The sequence below is a fragment of the Grus americana genome, chromosome 10 (assembly GCF_028858705.1).
Source record: "Grus americana isolate bGruAme1 chromosome 10, bGruAme1.mat, whole genome shotgun sequence".
Lineage (NCBI taxonomy): Eukaryota > Metazoa > Chordata > Aves > Gruiformes > Gruidae > Grus > Grus americana.
The window spans coordinates 1,307,971-1,323,112 of record NC_072861.1 but is presented as its reverse complement, the minus strand read 5'-3'; the positions used below and the strand labels follow the sequence as shown (position 1 = coordinate 1,323,112).

At 54.7% G+C, this 15,142-nt stretch overlaps 1 protein-coding gene across 2 annotated transcripts in view; it reads left to right on the top strand.

The window, feature by feature from the left end:
* The window catches only part of ZNF609 (zinc finger protein 609), a 74,618-nt gene that overhangs the window by 4,121 nt on the left and 55,355 nt on the right, over positions 1-15,142 (top strand). The window contains exon 2 of one of the 2 annotated variants that reach the window (XM_054836953.1): positions 10,629-11,490. In XM_054836953.1, the coding sequence (XP_054692928.1) occupies positions 10,744-11,490 (747 nt within the window). In that variant the 5' untranslated portion in view covers positions 10,629-10,743. Of the gene's footprint in view, positions 1-10,625; positions 11,491-15,142 lie in introns of both variants that reach the window. The other variant, XM_054836952.1, reaches the window with a different exon arrangement.

Below are 15,142 nucleotides of genomic sequence, written 5' to 3'. Positions count from 1 at the left end.
GCTTGTGCTGCGGTGGTGGTGGCCGGCAGGAGGATGATGCCGTTGCGTGGGGGTGCCTGACTCCAGCAGGGTTTTGGGGACGTAGGGAGTATGTTGAGGAGCTCATGTGGGTGTCAAAGGGTCTTTTGTAATGATGAGCTGGCTCAGAGCACGTGACTGCCCTGGGACCTCATCGGTATCCGCATGTAGCTACTGAACCGGAGCTTTGGCCACCGCGGCAGCAGCCGGTCTGCTCCACGTCCCCGTGCCGGGATGGCTCAGATGGGGAAGGGTGCCGCTTGGTTTCAGGGAAGGGAAGAAAAAAAAAAATCGCACTGGGACGTGGCTTCTTTTGCCACACAGTTACATTGAAAATGCGTTTTCCTGCTAATGAGGATCGCTGCCTCGTGGTGTGACGTGGTTTCAGAGGAAGGAGTAAGGTTTTGCTCTGACAGTCCTACAGTAGAGAAAACAGGGAATGGCTGCCTGCCTGGGAAACTTGCTCGGTGACTCTGGTTGCTTGTGTGATTTTTTTTTTTTTTTTTCCTTGAATTTATATAAATTTCTCTAAAGGAAACACCTATTTCACTTCTGGGTTTTGGTGAAAAATCAGGTTTTGAGATGAAACCAAGAGGTCGTTTTGCTTTTGCTGCAGCTGAGTGTCCTTTGCATGCACAAAAATTACTGACGTAGCTGCTTCAGCGTCAGCTCAGATGTTGTGAGAGGGGGGTGTGTGTCTAGAGAGAGGGTATAAAAGGATGCGAGTGCATTTTTGTGGATGAATAAGGATAATTTCAGGAGAATCTTGATATTTTGTATTGGAACATTAAATGCTCAACTTCCGCAATTTCCTTGTTTGTGGAGTAAAAAAAGGAAAGATGATGTTGTCCCTTTATGCCGCTCCTTCCCCTAGCACATGGTGGACACAGAAAGGTTTTGAGGCATCGGATTTTCCCTCCGAGCTGTTCCTGGGCCCGCTCGGCTGGAAGGATGATATCTTTGTACAAGCGCTACATCACGTGCGACATCTCGTCTCTTCGCGTGGCCACGCCGATTTCGTGATAACAAAACGGGGCAGTTTGAGAATGATTTTAATAAATTTGCTGAGCCTGTTTGTGGTTTTGATTAAACGGAGCGTTCCTGGCTCAAGCGAATCCAAAGATTTGGCCGGGAGTTATCCCGGTGCTTCTCCGAGGGGAGAAAGGGCGCTCGGGAGGAGTCTGCTTTGCAGCTTTTAAAGGAGTGAAAATGAGGTGTGTAATGACTTAGCTAAAGTGAATGTCATGAATTCAGTTGAAGAGGTAGAGTCTTGCTAATCTCCAGCGGAATTACTGCTCCTTCCCCAAAGATTTAGTAGCTGGTGCCATGGTGAAGTTTTTTGTCCGGAAGATCTCCTGTTTATTTTTTTTGGCTCTCACATCTAATCTGTACCTTCCCTATTGCCACAAGTAATTAAAAGTGAACTATGACTACCAAAATAAGCCAAGTACACTTTGATGCATGGTTCTTACTGGTTTTTATTGTATTCCTTTACATGCTGGCTAATTCACAAAATTTGGCAATTTGCAATGGGTCATTAGTGTGAATTAGCAACTTTCTGATGTATATCATAGCTTTGCAAATGTGCTTTATTAATCTGTGAAATACACCTATTTATTATCCCTCCTGGGGGGAAGAAAAAAAAAAAAAAAAGGGCGATTTCTTGGCGTGGTACTCGCCGTGTTTGCGTTTGTCCCTGTCTGCGTACGCCTTCCCTCCTCCATTACTTTGCAGCCTGGTTGGTTTTTCCCCGAAGTGTTCCCAGGTTGATGGCTTGACAGCAAGAGAGATTACAGCTGCACTTACGGTCCTCTGCTGCAAATGAAGCCTTAGCTCGTGTAGCCAAGGTGCCCTAATTGGTTATTGAATGAAGGGAATTAAAGGCGTTAATAGGTGAAGTGGCGGCTCCTTCATTTTTGGAGCAGCGGAAGACATGTTTGTCCTCTTTTGAAGCCTGGGAATTGGCCAAACTGCTTGCGTGCTCTTCTCCCGAAAGAAAAAAATAAAGCCCAGAAGCTCTCCCTTCCCTGAGAGCGAGCAAGCAAGTCTGTCTCCTCTCCAAATTGTGCTGCTGCGTACCCCCCTCCTGTCAAGGAAGGGCTGTGCACCACTCAGCTGGTATCACTCCGGTGGTCTTCCTTTGGATGGAGAAGACGGAAATGAGACGTTGACTTCGGCACGGAGCCCTCCCTGTGTCCGCCAGTGCAGCCAGTGGTTTTTCCGTTCCCGCTGTACCTCTCTGGAGGATGATCCTTGTTGGAAACCCATGTGGCTGCAACCATGAGAGCTCCAGCTTGGAACTGGGACCACCATGGGGTCGGGGGACGGCAGGGAGACCAGGGTGGCTGGGAGCGAGCCGAGGAGCCTCGCTGCCTCCAAAGCCCCATCAGGGAAGGGCACAAATGGCCGGTTCGGAGGCACCCGCTCTGCTCCCACCAACGCCCAGGACCTCGGGCTGCTGCCAAAACTGCGGGTGCCTTTCTGCAACCCTGCTGATGGCGTTGGGCAAGCAGGGGGAAAAGGGCGAGCTCCTCTTTTCCGGCACTCGCTCCAGCGATTATTTATGCCCGTTAGTTGTGTTTGGTCTTTGCCAGCTCTTCTTTCTTCCCTTCTCCGTGACTGATGCTTCGGGGATCTTTCCTGGTCACATCCATCTTGCTGCTTCCTCTCGCTGCCGACTTTCTCAGGCTGCTGGCAATCTTCCAGCCTGCGCGGAGCTTTATCTGAAATTTGTAAGCCTTTTCGGTTATTTTTATGTGCTCTCTACCCCCTTCTAGGTTGCGCGTGAGGAACAGGCCACCGATTCAGATATCTTTAAGCCTCTCGTAAATCAGTTCACTTCTGCGTTGGGGTTAGGAAGAGCATAACCAGACCGGTTTTAAATCCGCACAGCTGCTCCACTTTCCCGGTGGAAACCAGCTCTCTGCTTGAGGGACAATCAACCCCCAGGTCTGTCCCCATGGGAAGCATCGTGATGCAGAGCTCGGTGCCAAACGGATTTGCTCAGATGTCCAGTTTTGAGTGTTTAATGTTATTTTTGGCACCAGCCAGCAGCAGCATGGCTGACTTGAGTTCAACAAGAACAGGCTTTACGGTGGTAGGGGAGCACCGGGGCCGTGTCTGGTGCTGCCGGCAGCACCTCTGATGAGCCGCAGCACGCTGGCTTGTCTCGCTTAGACTCATCTGAAGCGCTTCCCAGTTAATCCCGGCCGGTTATTGCTCACAGGGTTGTTTTTTGCTTTTGCCACAGTGTAGCTGCCAACGGTGGTCTGTGTGTCAGCCTTCAACAGCCAAACCCCGTGGTGATGCCTCTGCGCTCCCGTGGTGCTGCCTGTGCCCGCCAGGCACGCACTGGGTGCCGTGTGCCGGTGACGCCGTGACACCTGCAGTCACACAGGGTGGCACATGGGGACCGTGGGGCGAGTGGGGGATGCTGGTTTTGGGTGAAGACGGGGCTGTAATTCTTGTTATTGCTAAACCATCGCGTGCAGGTCCGGGTGCAGCAGTTATACGGTCGTGTCTTCCAGCACGCAGGCGCAACGGTGAAAGGTAAATCCCTGTCGGGCGTCCCTAATTCAGGATAGAGCTGAGCTTGCAGGAAGGAAGCTGGCTCTGTTGTTTTACCCACCAAAAACTTTTTCTCCCATGCATCTGGGTTTTTCAGTTCCTCTTTCCCAGCACAGCCGAGTGTCAAGAGCGCTGGGCACCAGTTTGTGTTTATGCATGTGGATCCGAGTGCTGGGGTTGCTGAGAAAGCTCTTGGCCGTTTTCAGCTGTCAGAGATTTTGAAGTCTGTGAGGTCGTGCTTGCTGGAAGAAGTCTAGCCCGGCGTTTTTGGATGAGCAGGCTACGGCCAGCCAGCATCCAGAGGAAGAGCCAAGCATGAGCCTTGGGGCTACCTTCTCATCTCCACACCAGAGGCAGAGGCTCAGGAGGGGGACGTGTCTCACGCAGGGTGGTGCTGAGAGCTGTAACGAAGTGCTGGCATGGCTCTCATCTGCCCTAGCTGTGCTTGGTGCTCCTCTAGTCCCTGCTGCTGCTTTACACCACCGCTGTGACCCTTCCTGCAAACCTGGCTCCTGCCTGGCAGAAGGTCCGTCAGCTCTCCGCGGGCAAGTTGCTGGACTTAAAGGGTGGCTACAAAGAAAATGGAGGCTCTCTTCACAAGGAGCCACATGGAGAAGTCAAGGGGCAGCGGATACACGTTGTACCAGGGGAGGTTTCATCTCCATGTAAGAAAGAAATTTTTTACAGTGAGAACAATAATTCACTGCAACAGCCTCTTCAGGGACGTGGTAGAGTCCCCATCGCTGGAGGTTTTCAAGATGCGAATGGACAGAGTGGTAGCTAATCTCATCTGGGCTTCCTTTCCCATGAAAGATTGGACCAGACAACCTTTCAAGGTCCCTTCCAACCTGGCCTGCTCTACAGTTCTGTGACTTGAGTTGTGTTGACACGTACGTTCGTGCTTGTGTGTAACGATGGTGCTTGTTCAGCTTCCCACTGAAGAAATGACTCTAGCAGCGTGAGTCAGCGGACAGCAAGCAGGAGTACAGAAAAGGTGATGTTTACCTGCCGGCCTTCGTGGGAACAAAATGAAGTGACGTTTAGTGCCTTCGCGTGGTTCTGTAGGTATTGATGTGCCTTCTGCTTGAGCTGAGGACCTTGAATGATGTTTTTCTCGCCATTAGTTTTCTTGAAATATGAAGCTGTGGACTTCCTTGTGTGTTGGCGGAGGAAATCTGAGTCGTGTTTTAGTACAGAGGTAGGTAGCTTGAAAAAAATGCCAGGGTTGAGAGACATCAAAACCAAATGATTGTAAATCTGAAGAACTGTGGGCTCTTGAGGCATGAAGAAATGGAAAATTGGGACTTTGGTGATGACGCTTCTAAGAGTGATAGGGGGATTAAAGAAGTACTTGTTCCAGTTTTCCCCGTTTCACGATACAAAGGAAGGCCTGAAACGTTTCCTCCTTTTCGTTTTCCCCCTTTTTGCGTACCTCACGTTGGTGATGTTGCTGCTGGTTGTGTTTGGCTTATGGGGAGCTGAGGGAAGCGGGGGATCTGCTGAGGGCAGCTTTGCTGTAGAGCCACATTCAAGAACTTTGGGGTTTTCAGCCCTAGATCGAGTTTCTCCTCGATGCCTTTTTGGCATCGAGATTAAAGAAGTGTCAATAAGAAGCAAAAGCTGACTTTTAGCTAATCTGGTGAAGTGTTTTCTTCAAACACAACCGGGTTGAGATCTGGCGCCGCGTGCCCTTATCTTGTATCTACAGTTTTGCCGGATTTCTTTGTGTGCCGTAGTCTTGCTGAACGTTGCTGTAAAGGTCGTGTTTTAAGGTCATGAGCGGATGGGGGTGGACGTGAGGTTGAATTTTGATCTGAGCCGCATCTTTCGACTGATGACGAACATGAAGTTGATGCTTGAGTGCGTATTTGGTAGCGGGTGGGTGTTGTGAACTGATAAGTCTCCTGAGCTTTGCTCCAGGTAGGGTGATTGCCTGGCCACCCCTACGCCAAAGAGGTCTTTGTTCACGTTTCCCATCTTCCTCCATCTCCATCCTCTTCCAGTGACCTCGTCCATCCTGCTTTTGTAATGCCTGGGCTCAAATATTTCAGGCTTTTGTCAAGAATGCCAACAAATGACTCATGACTCGAGTGCTGCCCTGTGTCAGGTTCATCTCCAGTGTCAAGGCTCAGCCTACGGAAACTTGGGAGTCCTGGCATAAGTTTCTCGATGTCTCCCCAGGCGCTCTGGTTGCAGTGCATGCTGGAAGATGTAGTCTTGGTGGGGTGCACCTCCATATTAAAAAAAGAAGGGTGGCTCCATTTTATTCAAATTGGGTTCAGCCTTCTCCCTCCTGGCAGCTCGCCGGCGCCGTCCCGCTCGGCCCCGAGAGCCCCCGAAGTTCTCCCGGCGCCTTGTGCGAGCGAGGAGGCGGGAGCGCGGCTCCTCCATTCAAAATCTTGCTTAATTCCACATTGAACAGCTTGTTTTGAAGCCCTGCGCCTCGGCGTGTTTTGCAACAGCTCGGACTCCCGCCGGGCGAAGGCGATTGAGGGATCCTGCCCCCGTTGGGTGGCAGTTCTGGAGGGTGTCATGGTAAATCTCCTTTGTCTACTACGGCTTGACTGATGTATGGGGGAGAGCAAACCCTCCTCCCCTGCGTGATTTCTTGAGCTGAAAGCAGCAAGTGAGTGAGGAAGCTCCTTTGTGCAGATTTCTCCGTCTCCTCTTGTGCGTGCCAGCTGGCTCGTGTTCAACATTTCTCTTTTTTCCTCTTTTTTTTTGGTGTTTTTTTTTTTTTCCTTCTCCCCCATCTCTAGAGAGAGGGGGCGGGGAGAGAGGGGAACATCTTAAAAAGAAATCTGCAGAAAAGACATGGGAGTTACTTAACAAAAATCCAACCCAAACAAGCCCAGCTGGGGGATTACAAACGTGGTGGTAGGAGCCGAGCGGGGAGCGAGTGCGGCAGCTCGGGAAAGGCAGGCGTGTTTTCACCCCCCCCTCCCCGCCGCCCCGAGTTTCTTTAGTCGTAAAAGGAAACAAAAAGGGATCTTGTGCGGAGGCAGCGTATGGGGAGAGCTGCCGGCTGGCTGCCAGCGGCGGGAGGAAGGGCCTCGGCACCACGGCCCCTCGTGCCGCTGCCTCGGTGGAGTGGGGCCGGGGGCTGGTGGGGAGCCCTTGAGGGTCTTGGCGAGGGGGTGGGGGGCAGCATCTCTTCCACGGATGCTCTCCCCGGCGCTGCCTTTGCCTCCCCGAGCAGAGGGGTCTCTTTGCTCGCCAGGGTCTTTCCCGGCTGGGGCAAGCATCTCGCTGAAACCCTCAGCTCCCTGCCTTGCTGGAGGAAACGCCGCGTCCTGGAGATTTTTTTTTTTTCCCCCCTCCCATCATCTTTGCCGCTCCTTCTTGCGGGCATTCCTGAAAGTTAATCAGGGTGAAAATTGCAGTCGGTCATGTCTGGAAGCCACCAGAGGCTGATCCTGGAGCGCTGCAGGCTGGAGCACATGGGTATGAGACAGTCTCCCTACGTGTGGGCTCGTTGTTGCCAGGAGAAGAGCTTTCTCCTCCTGCATCTCGCCGCCCCTAGGCGTTCAATCCTTCCCCGCTTTGGTTTCTTGGCCTCCGGTAACCGGTAGAGAAAGCCGGAGCGGCGCGGGCTCAGCGTGTTTGCTGCCGAGCATCCTGTGCGTGTTTTAGCACAAAGAGCCGGGGAGTCGTGCGGTTTCCTCGCTCCCTTTTTGAAGGCGAGCTATTCTGTTTGAATAGCTTTCTCTAGGTGTGTTTGCAGCTCCGAAAGTGAACTTTCAGGTTTGTCTCTTAATACGGTTGGCTCCTTCCCAGCCCATAGATGAGGATTGTAGAGGTCTCGGCACCTAATGGAGCTGAATTATTCATGTCTGGTGCTGTGTGTGTGCAGCATTCCCAAGCAGAAAGCTGTCTCCTTGTAGGATCTGCGCTCCAGGACTGCTCTTAAAACGCTTTGTTGGCAGGTCTCCAGGCCAACAAGTGAGCACATGCTTTTCATGTTGCGCGGGGATCAATCCCACGATGGCAGGAGGTAAGGAGAAGGACACATTTATAGCTGAATCAATCTCCTCGGTCTGTTTTCTGAGACGCCGTGATTTGCGGCGACGTTACTCCCCCCTCGGCGGGAGAGCGGGAAGGATCTGGATAGGAACCCTGCGCTTCTCCAGCTCAGGCAAACCAGGTGGTGGGAAAGGGACCTCCTTCTCTGGACTGCGGGCTGCGGGAGCCAGGGCTTCCTGTCTGCCCGAAATAGCAACGGCGTGGTAGGTCGGGGGTCCCTGGGGGTCTCGCTTGGGAGAGGGACCTGAAACGCTCCTCCGGCTGCAGAGGTTGAGCCTGCGAGCGTGGCTCTTTGGGGAAGCGGGATGGGAATTTCGGGGAAAGGGTGTTTGAGATGTGGGAAATGCTTTAGAGCCACGTGCAATGGATGACTTGCAGGGGATCCCCCCGCCCCAGATTGCGTACCAGGGTCCTTAGCTTTCAGCCCCAGGTAAAAAGGGCCGATCGCTGCCCCAGTCCCTCTTCCCGCGGTGGCACGTCTTGAGCTCCCTGCCCCGCTCTCGGCACGACGTGCCTTTCCTCTGCTCTTGCAAATCCAGCCTGTTCTCGTCTGTCCTGTTTGTGGTTTCCTTCCCTCTGCATTAGCAGAGCTTGGGCTCCCTCGACGCCTCCTCCATAGGGTGAATGTTTTTTTCTCCTCTTGTTTTCTAACCCTTTAATTGTTCCTGGCTCTCGAATCGCCAGGGACCCAGCGGACTTCTGGGCTCCTTCTTCTTTTTGTTGTGGTAGGAATTGGCAAACGCTGCTGCTGTTTGCATAATTTCAGACCAAAGTCCTGCTCATCTGCTCTCCTTATTTCATATATATAAATAATATTTACGTATATGTGTGTGCATATGTGTATATGCATCTTAAAACAGCAAGGCGAGCTCCCTGATGCGAGCCGAGGGCCGGCCAAGTCGGCGTCGTGGAAGCATTGTGTGGAGCAGGTGATGCCGCGCCTGTCGCGATACAGCCCTGCGGATTGTCCGTCGCCTTCCTGCGACTGCGAGGCCGGATCCTGGTCCGTCCGTCCCTCTGGTCTGAGCCCTTTGCGTGCTCCAGCCTTGGGTGGGCAGTTCTTGGAGGCTGAGCCTCATCCTCTCCCGGTAGCTCATGTGTGTTGGTCCCGCGCAGCAGCAGCACTGCGTCTCCGAGCCCTGTCCGGCGGGGTTGTGGCTGGACGTTGTGCCTCAACTTTGGGTCGGGAAGGGGCTGTTACCAGCTCAAAATCTGGTTCATCTGCCTTGTTACCAGTTTTGCCCATCCGGACAAAGGAATTGCCGCGGATCCGCGGCACAAAGGGAGCTGGCTGCAGCAACGCACGCTGGCCGGGGAGGTCTGTGCCACGCGGGGATGCGATGGTTGCTGCCGATCGCTGGCACCATCGGTGGTTCGGAGAGGCAGGTTGGTGGGGTCGGGCTGAACGCCCCGGCGCGGGGCTGGGGAGCGGGTGCTGGGGCAGGAGGAAGAGGAGGCAAGAGAAACACGCGGTGCGGCTTTCGGAAGCCGTTAGCGACTCTGGTGCACAAAGTGATCTCCTGATTCGGCACTTTCTCTGCCGCTGAAATGAGAGGTCAGTGCTTTTCATTTCCAGCTTGCACGCTAGCCCCCGGCTCCTGGGGTTAAAAATCTCCGTAATGACCTGTCAGAGAGCGGATTATTAGCTGTACAGAGCCGAGGATGCTGTGGGGAGCAGATGGAAAATGGTCTGGCTGCGGCAGCCTGTCTGATGAAAGAATCCCTGGCATTTTTACAGTGTTTGCATCTCTGGAAACGCACCATGAAGCTGCTTTCCAGGCTCCTGCCTGCTGGGGTTTGAAGAAATTTGTGTGTGTGCGCGCGTTTTTTTTTTTTTTTTTGGTTTGGGCTTCCCCCCCCTTCTCGTTTCTCTTTAAGTCACCTGTTTTTGAAATGTTCCTCGTGAATAGTACCAGGAGCCGGCAGCCTGGAGCTTGGTGGGGAAGGGGAGGACAGTGCTGCTGGAGAGGAGCTTCATCCAAACGGGTGGCCAAGGATTTCCTAAGAGATCTGGAGAGCGGGCGGCTGGGGCCGAGTAGCTGACCGGTTGGCTGCTGGGAAGAAGCTGTTTCATGTGTTAATTATGTCTCGTCAGTGTAATTGCCACGAGCTAATCTCAGCGAGTGACTCGGACGCTTTTTTGGGTAGTGTGTGGGTGTCTTTTTTTTTTTTTTTTTTTTTTCCCCTTCCCCCTCTTTCTGCCTCCGGGGACAGAGCAGCGTACGATGCATCTGAGAGCAGGGAGGGCGAGGGGCTGGGAAGCCGGGAGGAGAAATTTTAGGCTAACTGGGGTCGGGCATGTACGGCCAGTACCTCTCTTCCTGGTTAAAACCAGGTACCCATGCAACCGTGCCTCAATTTCCCATCCTTCAGAGCCTGCCGAGCGGCTCATCGTGGTGGAGGTGACGGTGGTTTATCATCCCAAAGCCCAGTGCCATGTTGTGTTCCCTGGAGGTGCGGGATGGAAACCCGGCGCTTGCCGCTGCCATTTGGCCTTCGGCGACCGATCTGACACGTCCAAGTGTCACAGGCTCTCTGAAGCTCGGGATTTATTTCCCACCGAGGCACTCAACTTCCCCGGCGAGCGGCTCTCGTCCCTCGCAGCGAGGCTGGCGCGGAGGGGAGCCCTCCCCCCGGGTGGCATCAGCAGGAGAGGAATCAATCCTCCCTCCCAGGGGCAGCGCTCGATAATTCAGAGGGAAATGGCGAGCGGGGAAACGTGTGAGTAATGTCTTGTTGGAGCCGAGAGCCGTGACCTGCCAGGGCCGGTATTGATCGAGGGACCGGTGCCAGATGGCTGCTGCTGCGGGGACGGCCGAGGAGCGGCCCCCAGCCTGGGGTGGGGGGAGCTGGCAGGAGGATGCTGCCTTGTGCCGTGCGATGGGGGATTTGGGAGGTGGGGGGCTCTCACCCTGCCCAGGACCTCTCCTGCCTGCACGTGTGGCTGCCGATGAAGGCAGATCTGCCTGCCCGAGGCTCTTCGTGTGTAACCCTGTTCTCTTTGCTCTCCCTTCCAGCAGCGATGCCGTCACCTGGGCAGACCCCGACCGCTGGAAGCCCCCCGAGGACGTAGGTGACCCCCAGGGCGTGGAGGCAGGGAAGAGCCTTGAACCGTGAGGGGCCGTTAACTCTAAGATGTCCTTGAGCAGCGGAGCTTCCGGAGGGAAAGGAATTGATGCGAACCCGGTTGAGACGTACGACAGCGGGGATGAGTGGGACATTGGCGTAGGGAATCTTATCATTGACCTGGACGCTGATTTGGAGAAGGATCAGCAGAAATTGGAAATGTCGGGCTCCAAAGAAGTGGGGCTCCCGGCACCCAACGCGGTGGCGACCCTACCGGATAACATCAAGTTTGTGAGCCCGGTGCCGGGCCCGCAGGGCAAGGAGGGCAAATCCAAGTCGAAAAGGAGCAAGAGTGGCAAGGACAGTGGCAAGCCAACCCCAGGGACCTCCTTGTTCACTCCCAGCGAGGGAGCTGGTGGCAAGAAGGAGGCTCAAGGACGCTCTGGGGACGGCGCGAACTCAGGCGGCTTGGTGCCCGCCGTCGCCCCGAAGGGCTCGGAGAAATCGGCCAAGGCGTCTCGCAGCGTGGCCGGCTCCAAGAAGGAGAAGGAGGGTGGCTCATCCAAAAGCAAGAAGGAAAGGAGCGAGGGCGCGGGGGCTGCGGCGGAGAAGGAGCCCGGCGTGCTGCAGCCCCTGGCCCTGGCAGTGAGGGTGGGACAGTACGATGGGGGCCAGGGGACAGAGCCTGCTGCTGCCGAGCAGCTTGGGAGTATAGCTATTGACACGGGAGCTGCGCTCAATCCCTTGGGAGTTAAGTCGGAGCTGGAGGATGGGGAAAGCGAGTGTCGGCAGCTGAAGAAAGTGAAGTCGGAGAAGGTAAGAAAGGTGTTGGGGTGCGGGTGGAGATGGCATTGCCGCTCGGCTCTGACGGTCGCTCCTGCACCAGGACGTGCCGCTGTGGGTGACGAGGGAGCGGGAGCTTACAGCGGGACCCTGCGTCTTGTGCCGTTGGGGGCCAGTGCTGGTGGAAGGCTGGTGCCTCCTGGTTCTGGCGTGAAGACAGTTCGACCGTGTGATGTGTCGGGATCTGGATGTGGCGATGGGAAGGCGCTGGTCAAGCCACACCTGGCTGCTGGGAGTCATGCACCAGCAAATCGCCTGCAGTTGCTGTGCGTCAGGGTACGATCCTGCCGTACCCTCGGGGATCTGGTTTCCTCAGCGCTGCGGCTGTGCCGAGCCGGGTCCAAGCCTCTCTGGCTCCTGTCGCTCTGCAGGAGGAGCCTGGGCTGGCGGTGAAGGTGATGTCCGGGTCCTGTGCCTGCTCCGGCTCCCAGCAGGTCAGGGCAGTGTCTGTTGGCCGCCGTGCTCCGCTTCCCAGCGGCTTCATCTTGCGTGCCAAAGCCCTCTGCAGCTCCCAGAGGAACTTATTTCTCTCCGGTTGCATCATTTGCAGAGAAGGAGACCTCAGCGTGTTAGTAAACGTGGGATCTGCGTGGGTGTGCAGGCAAGCGCGAGGTGCAGGGTTGACAGGAGGTACCGCCTTGTTCCTTGGTCTGCCGTTGGTACGTGGGCTTTGTCCCACGTGTGGTGACGATCAGCCTCGGGCCAACGTTTTGCTGTGGGTGAATTTATTTTTTTTTTGTTACGTGTCGCTCCTCCGCTAACGCGCAGCAGCGATGCTGAGCCAGCGAAGCTGCTCTTCCAGGTCACCGGGGGTGCGAAAAGCCCTGCCAGCAGCCTTGCGGCCAATGGGGTGAACGGCCGTCTGTCCGTCCGAGCGGCGTTTGACTTCGGGTGCCTGCGCAGCTGTTTCTGATGTGGCCGCTGGAGCGGCAGCTCGGTTAGCTTGTTTCTTAGTAATCGCAGCAGCTGATGTGATTTCTGCGGGCGGATGGGGGAAAACTTGGAGCGCGTGGAGTTCTTTGCACTTGGAGCAGAAGCTCTTCCGTGCTAGTTGCACTCGTGATGTCGCCGGTCCGTGCCTGTGAAGCCACGTGTTTGCCGTGCACGGGGTGAGCATCACAAGCGTGTGCGTTCGGGGTATTGCCATCAAGACGTGCTGGGGTGTCAGGAGAGCGGCTGGGGGGGTATCAGGTGTGCACAGCCACGTCTGCGGCCAGCACCTCCCCAGGATTTCTGCTTTGGCGTGGGGATTGTGGTGCTGGGCGTTGGGAAGGGATGAGGGGGGAGTGCTCAGCGGATTTGGAAGAGTTGCCGAGACCAGTGAGAAGTTGGGGAGATAGTTGTTTTTTTCATCCACCAAAAGATAGAGCATATACGGAGAGAAGGCTGGTCGGTCATGGGATGGCACATGGGAGAGGAGCTGCTAAGTAGGGTTGGTGCTTCCTCCGCTTGAGAGGAAGACTCCTGGGGCAGGCGGCTGAAGCCTGTAAAATTAAGGAGTGGTGTGGAGATGATGTGTTGTTTCCTCATCCTTCCCAGCAGCAGAACCAGAGTGAATGAAACTGGGAAGAGGAGCAGATGCTCTTTTGCATGCTGCATGATGGATTTGAATGCTGGTACAAGTTATGGATGCTGAAAGTTCACTGATGCTCTGGGGCACCTGGATGGGTTTGTGGAGGAGGAACCCGTTGGGGAGATGTACAGGGCAACGTCTTCTGGCTTGGGAAAAGCTCAAAGAGCTTGGGAAGTAGTTTGGGAAGTATCTCAACGTGCTTGACTGGTATGTTCCTTCATAGCCATCTGCTGCTGGCCGCTGTCAAAGCCAGCATAGGGGCTGGCTGGACCTTTGGTCATACCCTGCATGGCTTTTCCTGTGTTTTTACTATTAAAGATTTATTTCTTTAACTGATTTAGCTGTAGGTAGAAATGCCAAAGTGAGGTGGGAATTATGAAAACAGGGACCAAACATTATGGACCTTGACAGGCATGAGGAGTGGGCCCATGAGAATCTCATGAAATTCAAGAAGGCCAAGTGTGAGGTCCTGCACGTGAGTCGGGGCAATCCCAAGCACAACTACAGGCTGGGCAGAGAATGGACTGAAAGCAGTCCTGAGGAGAAGGACTTGGGGGTGATGGGGGACAAGAAGCTCAACGTGAGCTGGCAATGTGCGCTGGCAGCCCAGAAAGCCAACCGTGTCCTGGGCTGGATCCCCAGCAGCGTGACCAGCAGGTCAAGGGAGGGGATTCTGCCCCTCTGCTCTGCTCTGGTGAGACCCCCCTGCAGTGCTGCGTCCAGCTCTGGGGTCCCCAGGACAAGAAGGAGATGAAGCTGTTGGAGCGAGTCCAGAGGAGGCCATGGAGATGATCCAAGGGCTGGAGCACCTCTGCCATGGAGCCAGGCTGAGAGAGTTGGGGTTGTTCAGCCTGGAGAAGAGAAGGCTCCGGGGAGACCTTAGAGCCCCTTCCAGTCCCTGAAGGGGACTCATAAGACAGATGAAGGGGGACTTTTTACCAGGGCCTGCAGTGGCAGGACAAGGGGCAGTAGCTTTAAACTGAAAGAGAGTAGGTTTAGGTTGGCCATAAGGAAGAAAAGTTTTATGATGAGGGTAGTGAGGCACTGGCACAGGTTGCCCAGAGACGTTGTGGATGCCCCATGATAGGAAATGTTAAGTCAAGGCCAGGTTGGATGGGGATTTGAGCAACTTGATCTAGTGGAAGGTGTCCCTGCCCATGGCAGGGGCTTGGACTAGATGGTCTTTGAAGGTCCCTTCCAACCCAAACCATTCTATCATCTCCATGCGACACCCCATGAGGATGGTTCTGCATTTTACTTGTCTGGATTCGGGTACAACCACATCGATGAAGGCTCAGCCTGGAGGGTTGAGCCCTGTTTTGAGAATTAAGGTCTGGATCTGCAGGAAAATGTGTCGGGTTTGGGCTCAGGAGGAAACATTGGCTGTGTTTCATCAGCCTCCTGGAGGCAGCTAGATGGCTTCCTTTGGGTTGGGAAAGCCGTGGGTGAGGAGAAGAAAGGTGTCTGTGTGGCAAAGGGTGGGAAAGCAGTTTTATTTCTCAAGGAGGAACCTGAGGATGGGCTGATGGCTGGGGCAGGGTGGGATGAGATGGAGGTGAGCAGTGGAGTTGGGCTCTTCCCATCTCCTGAAAGCTGCAGAGATGCCCCAAAACCAGCATGTGGAGTCCCAAGGACACACAAAGAGCGATGGTACGTGCTGGCTGTGGGAGGGCAGCTCCTCCACGGAGTGCATTCGGGGGCACAAAGGCGACGGGTTCCTGCAGGCCTAGGGACAAACCCTGCCTGGGAAGTGAGAAACTTGCTCAGACCGAAACAGGAACGGCCACAATGTGACTCAGCCCAACCTTTGGTCTCCGGCAGTTTGTCCTCTGCTTAACCCTGTGCTGCTCCCGCTTCCATTTCGGGCAGGGAGGCTGGTCTCCATCTGAGGATGAAGAAAGAGAGACCGTCTCTTCCTCCACCGGCTTCAGCCCGGGATAGATGACCTCCCCGTACCTACGCGCACGCTGAGCAGTCAGCCTCCAGCCAGGAGGTTTTGTTGTATCTCCTTGGCCGGATTAAAGAGCACTTTAGTAGTGAGTATTTTTCCTT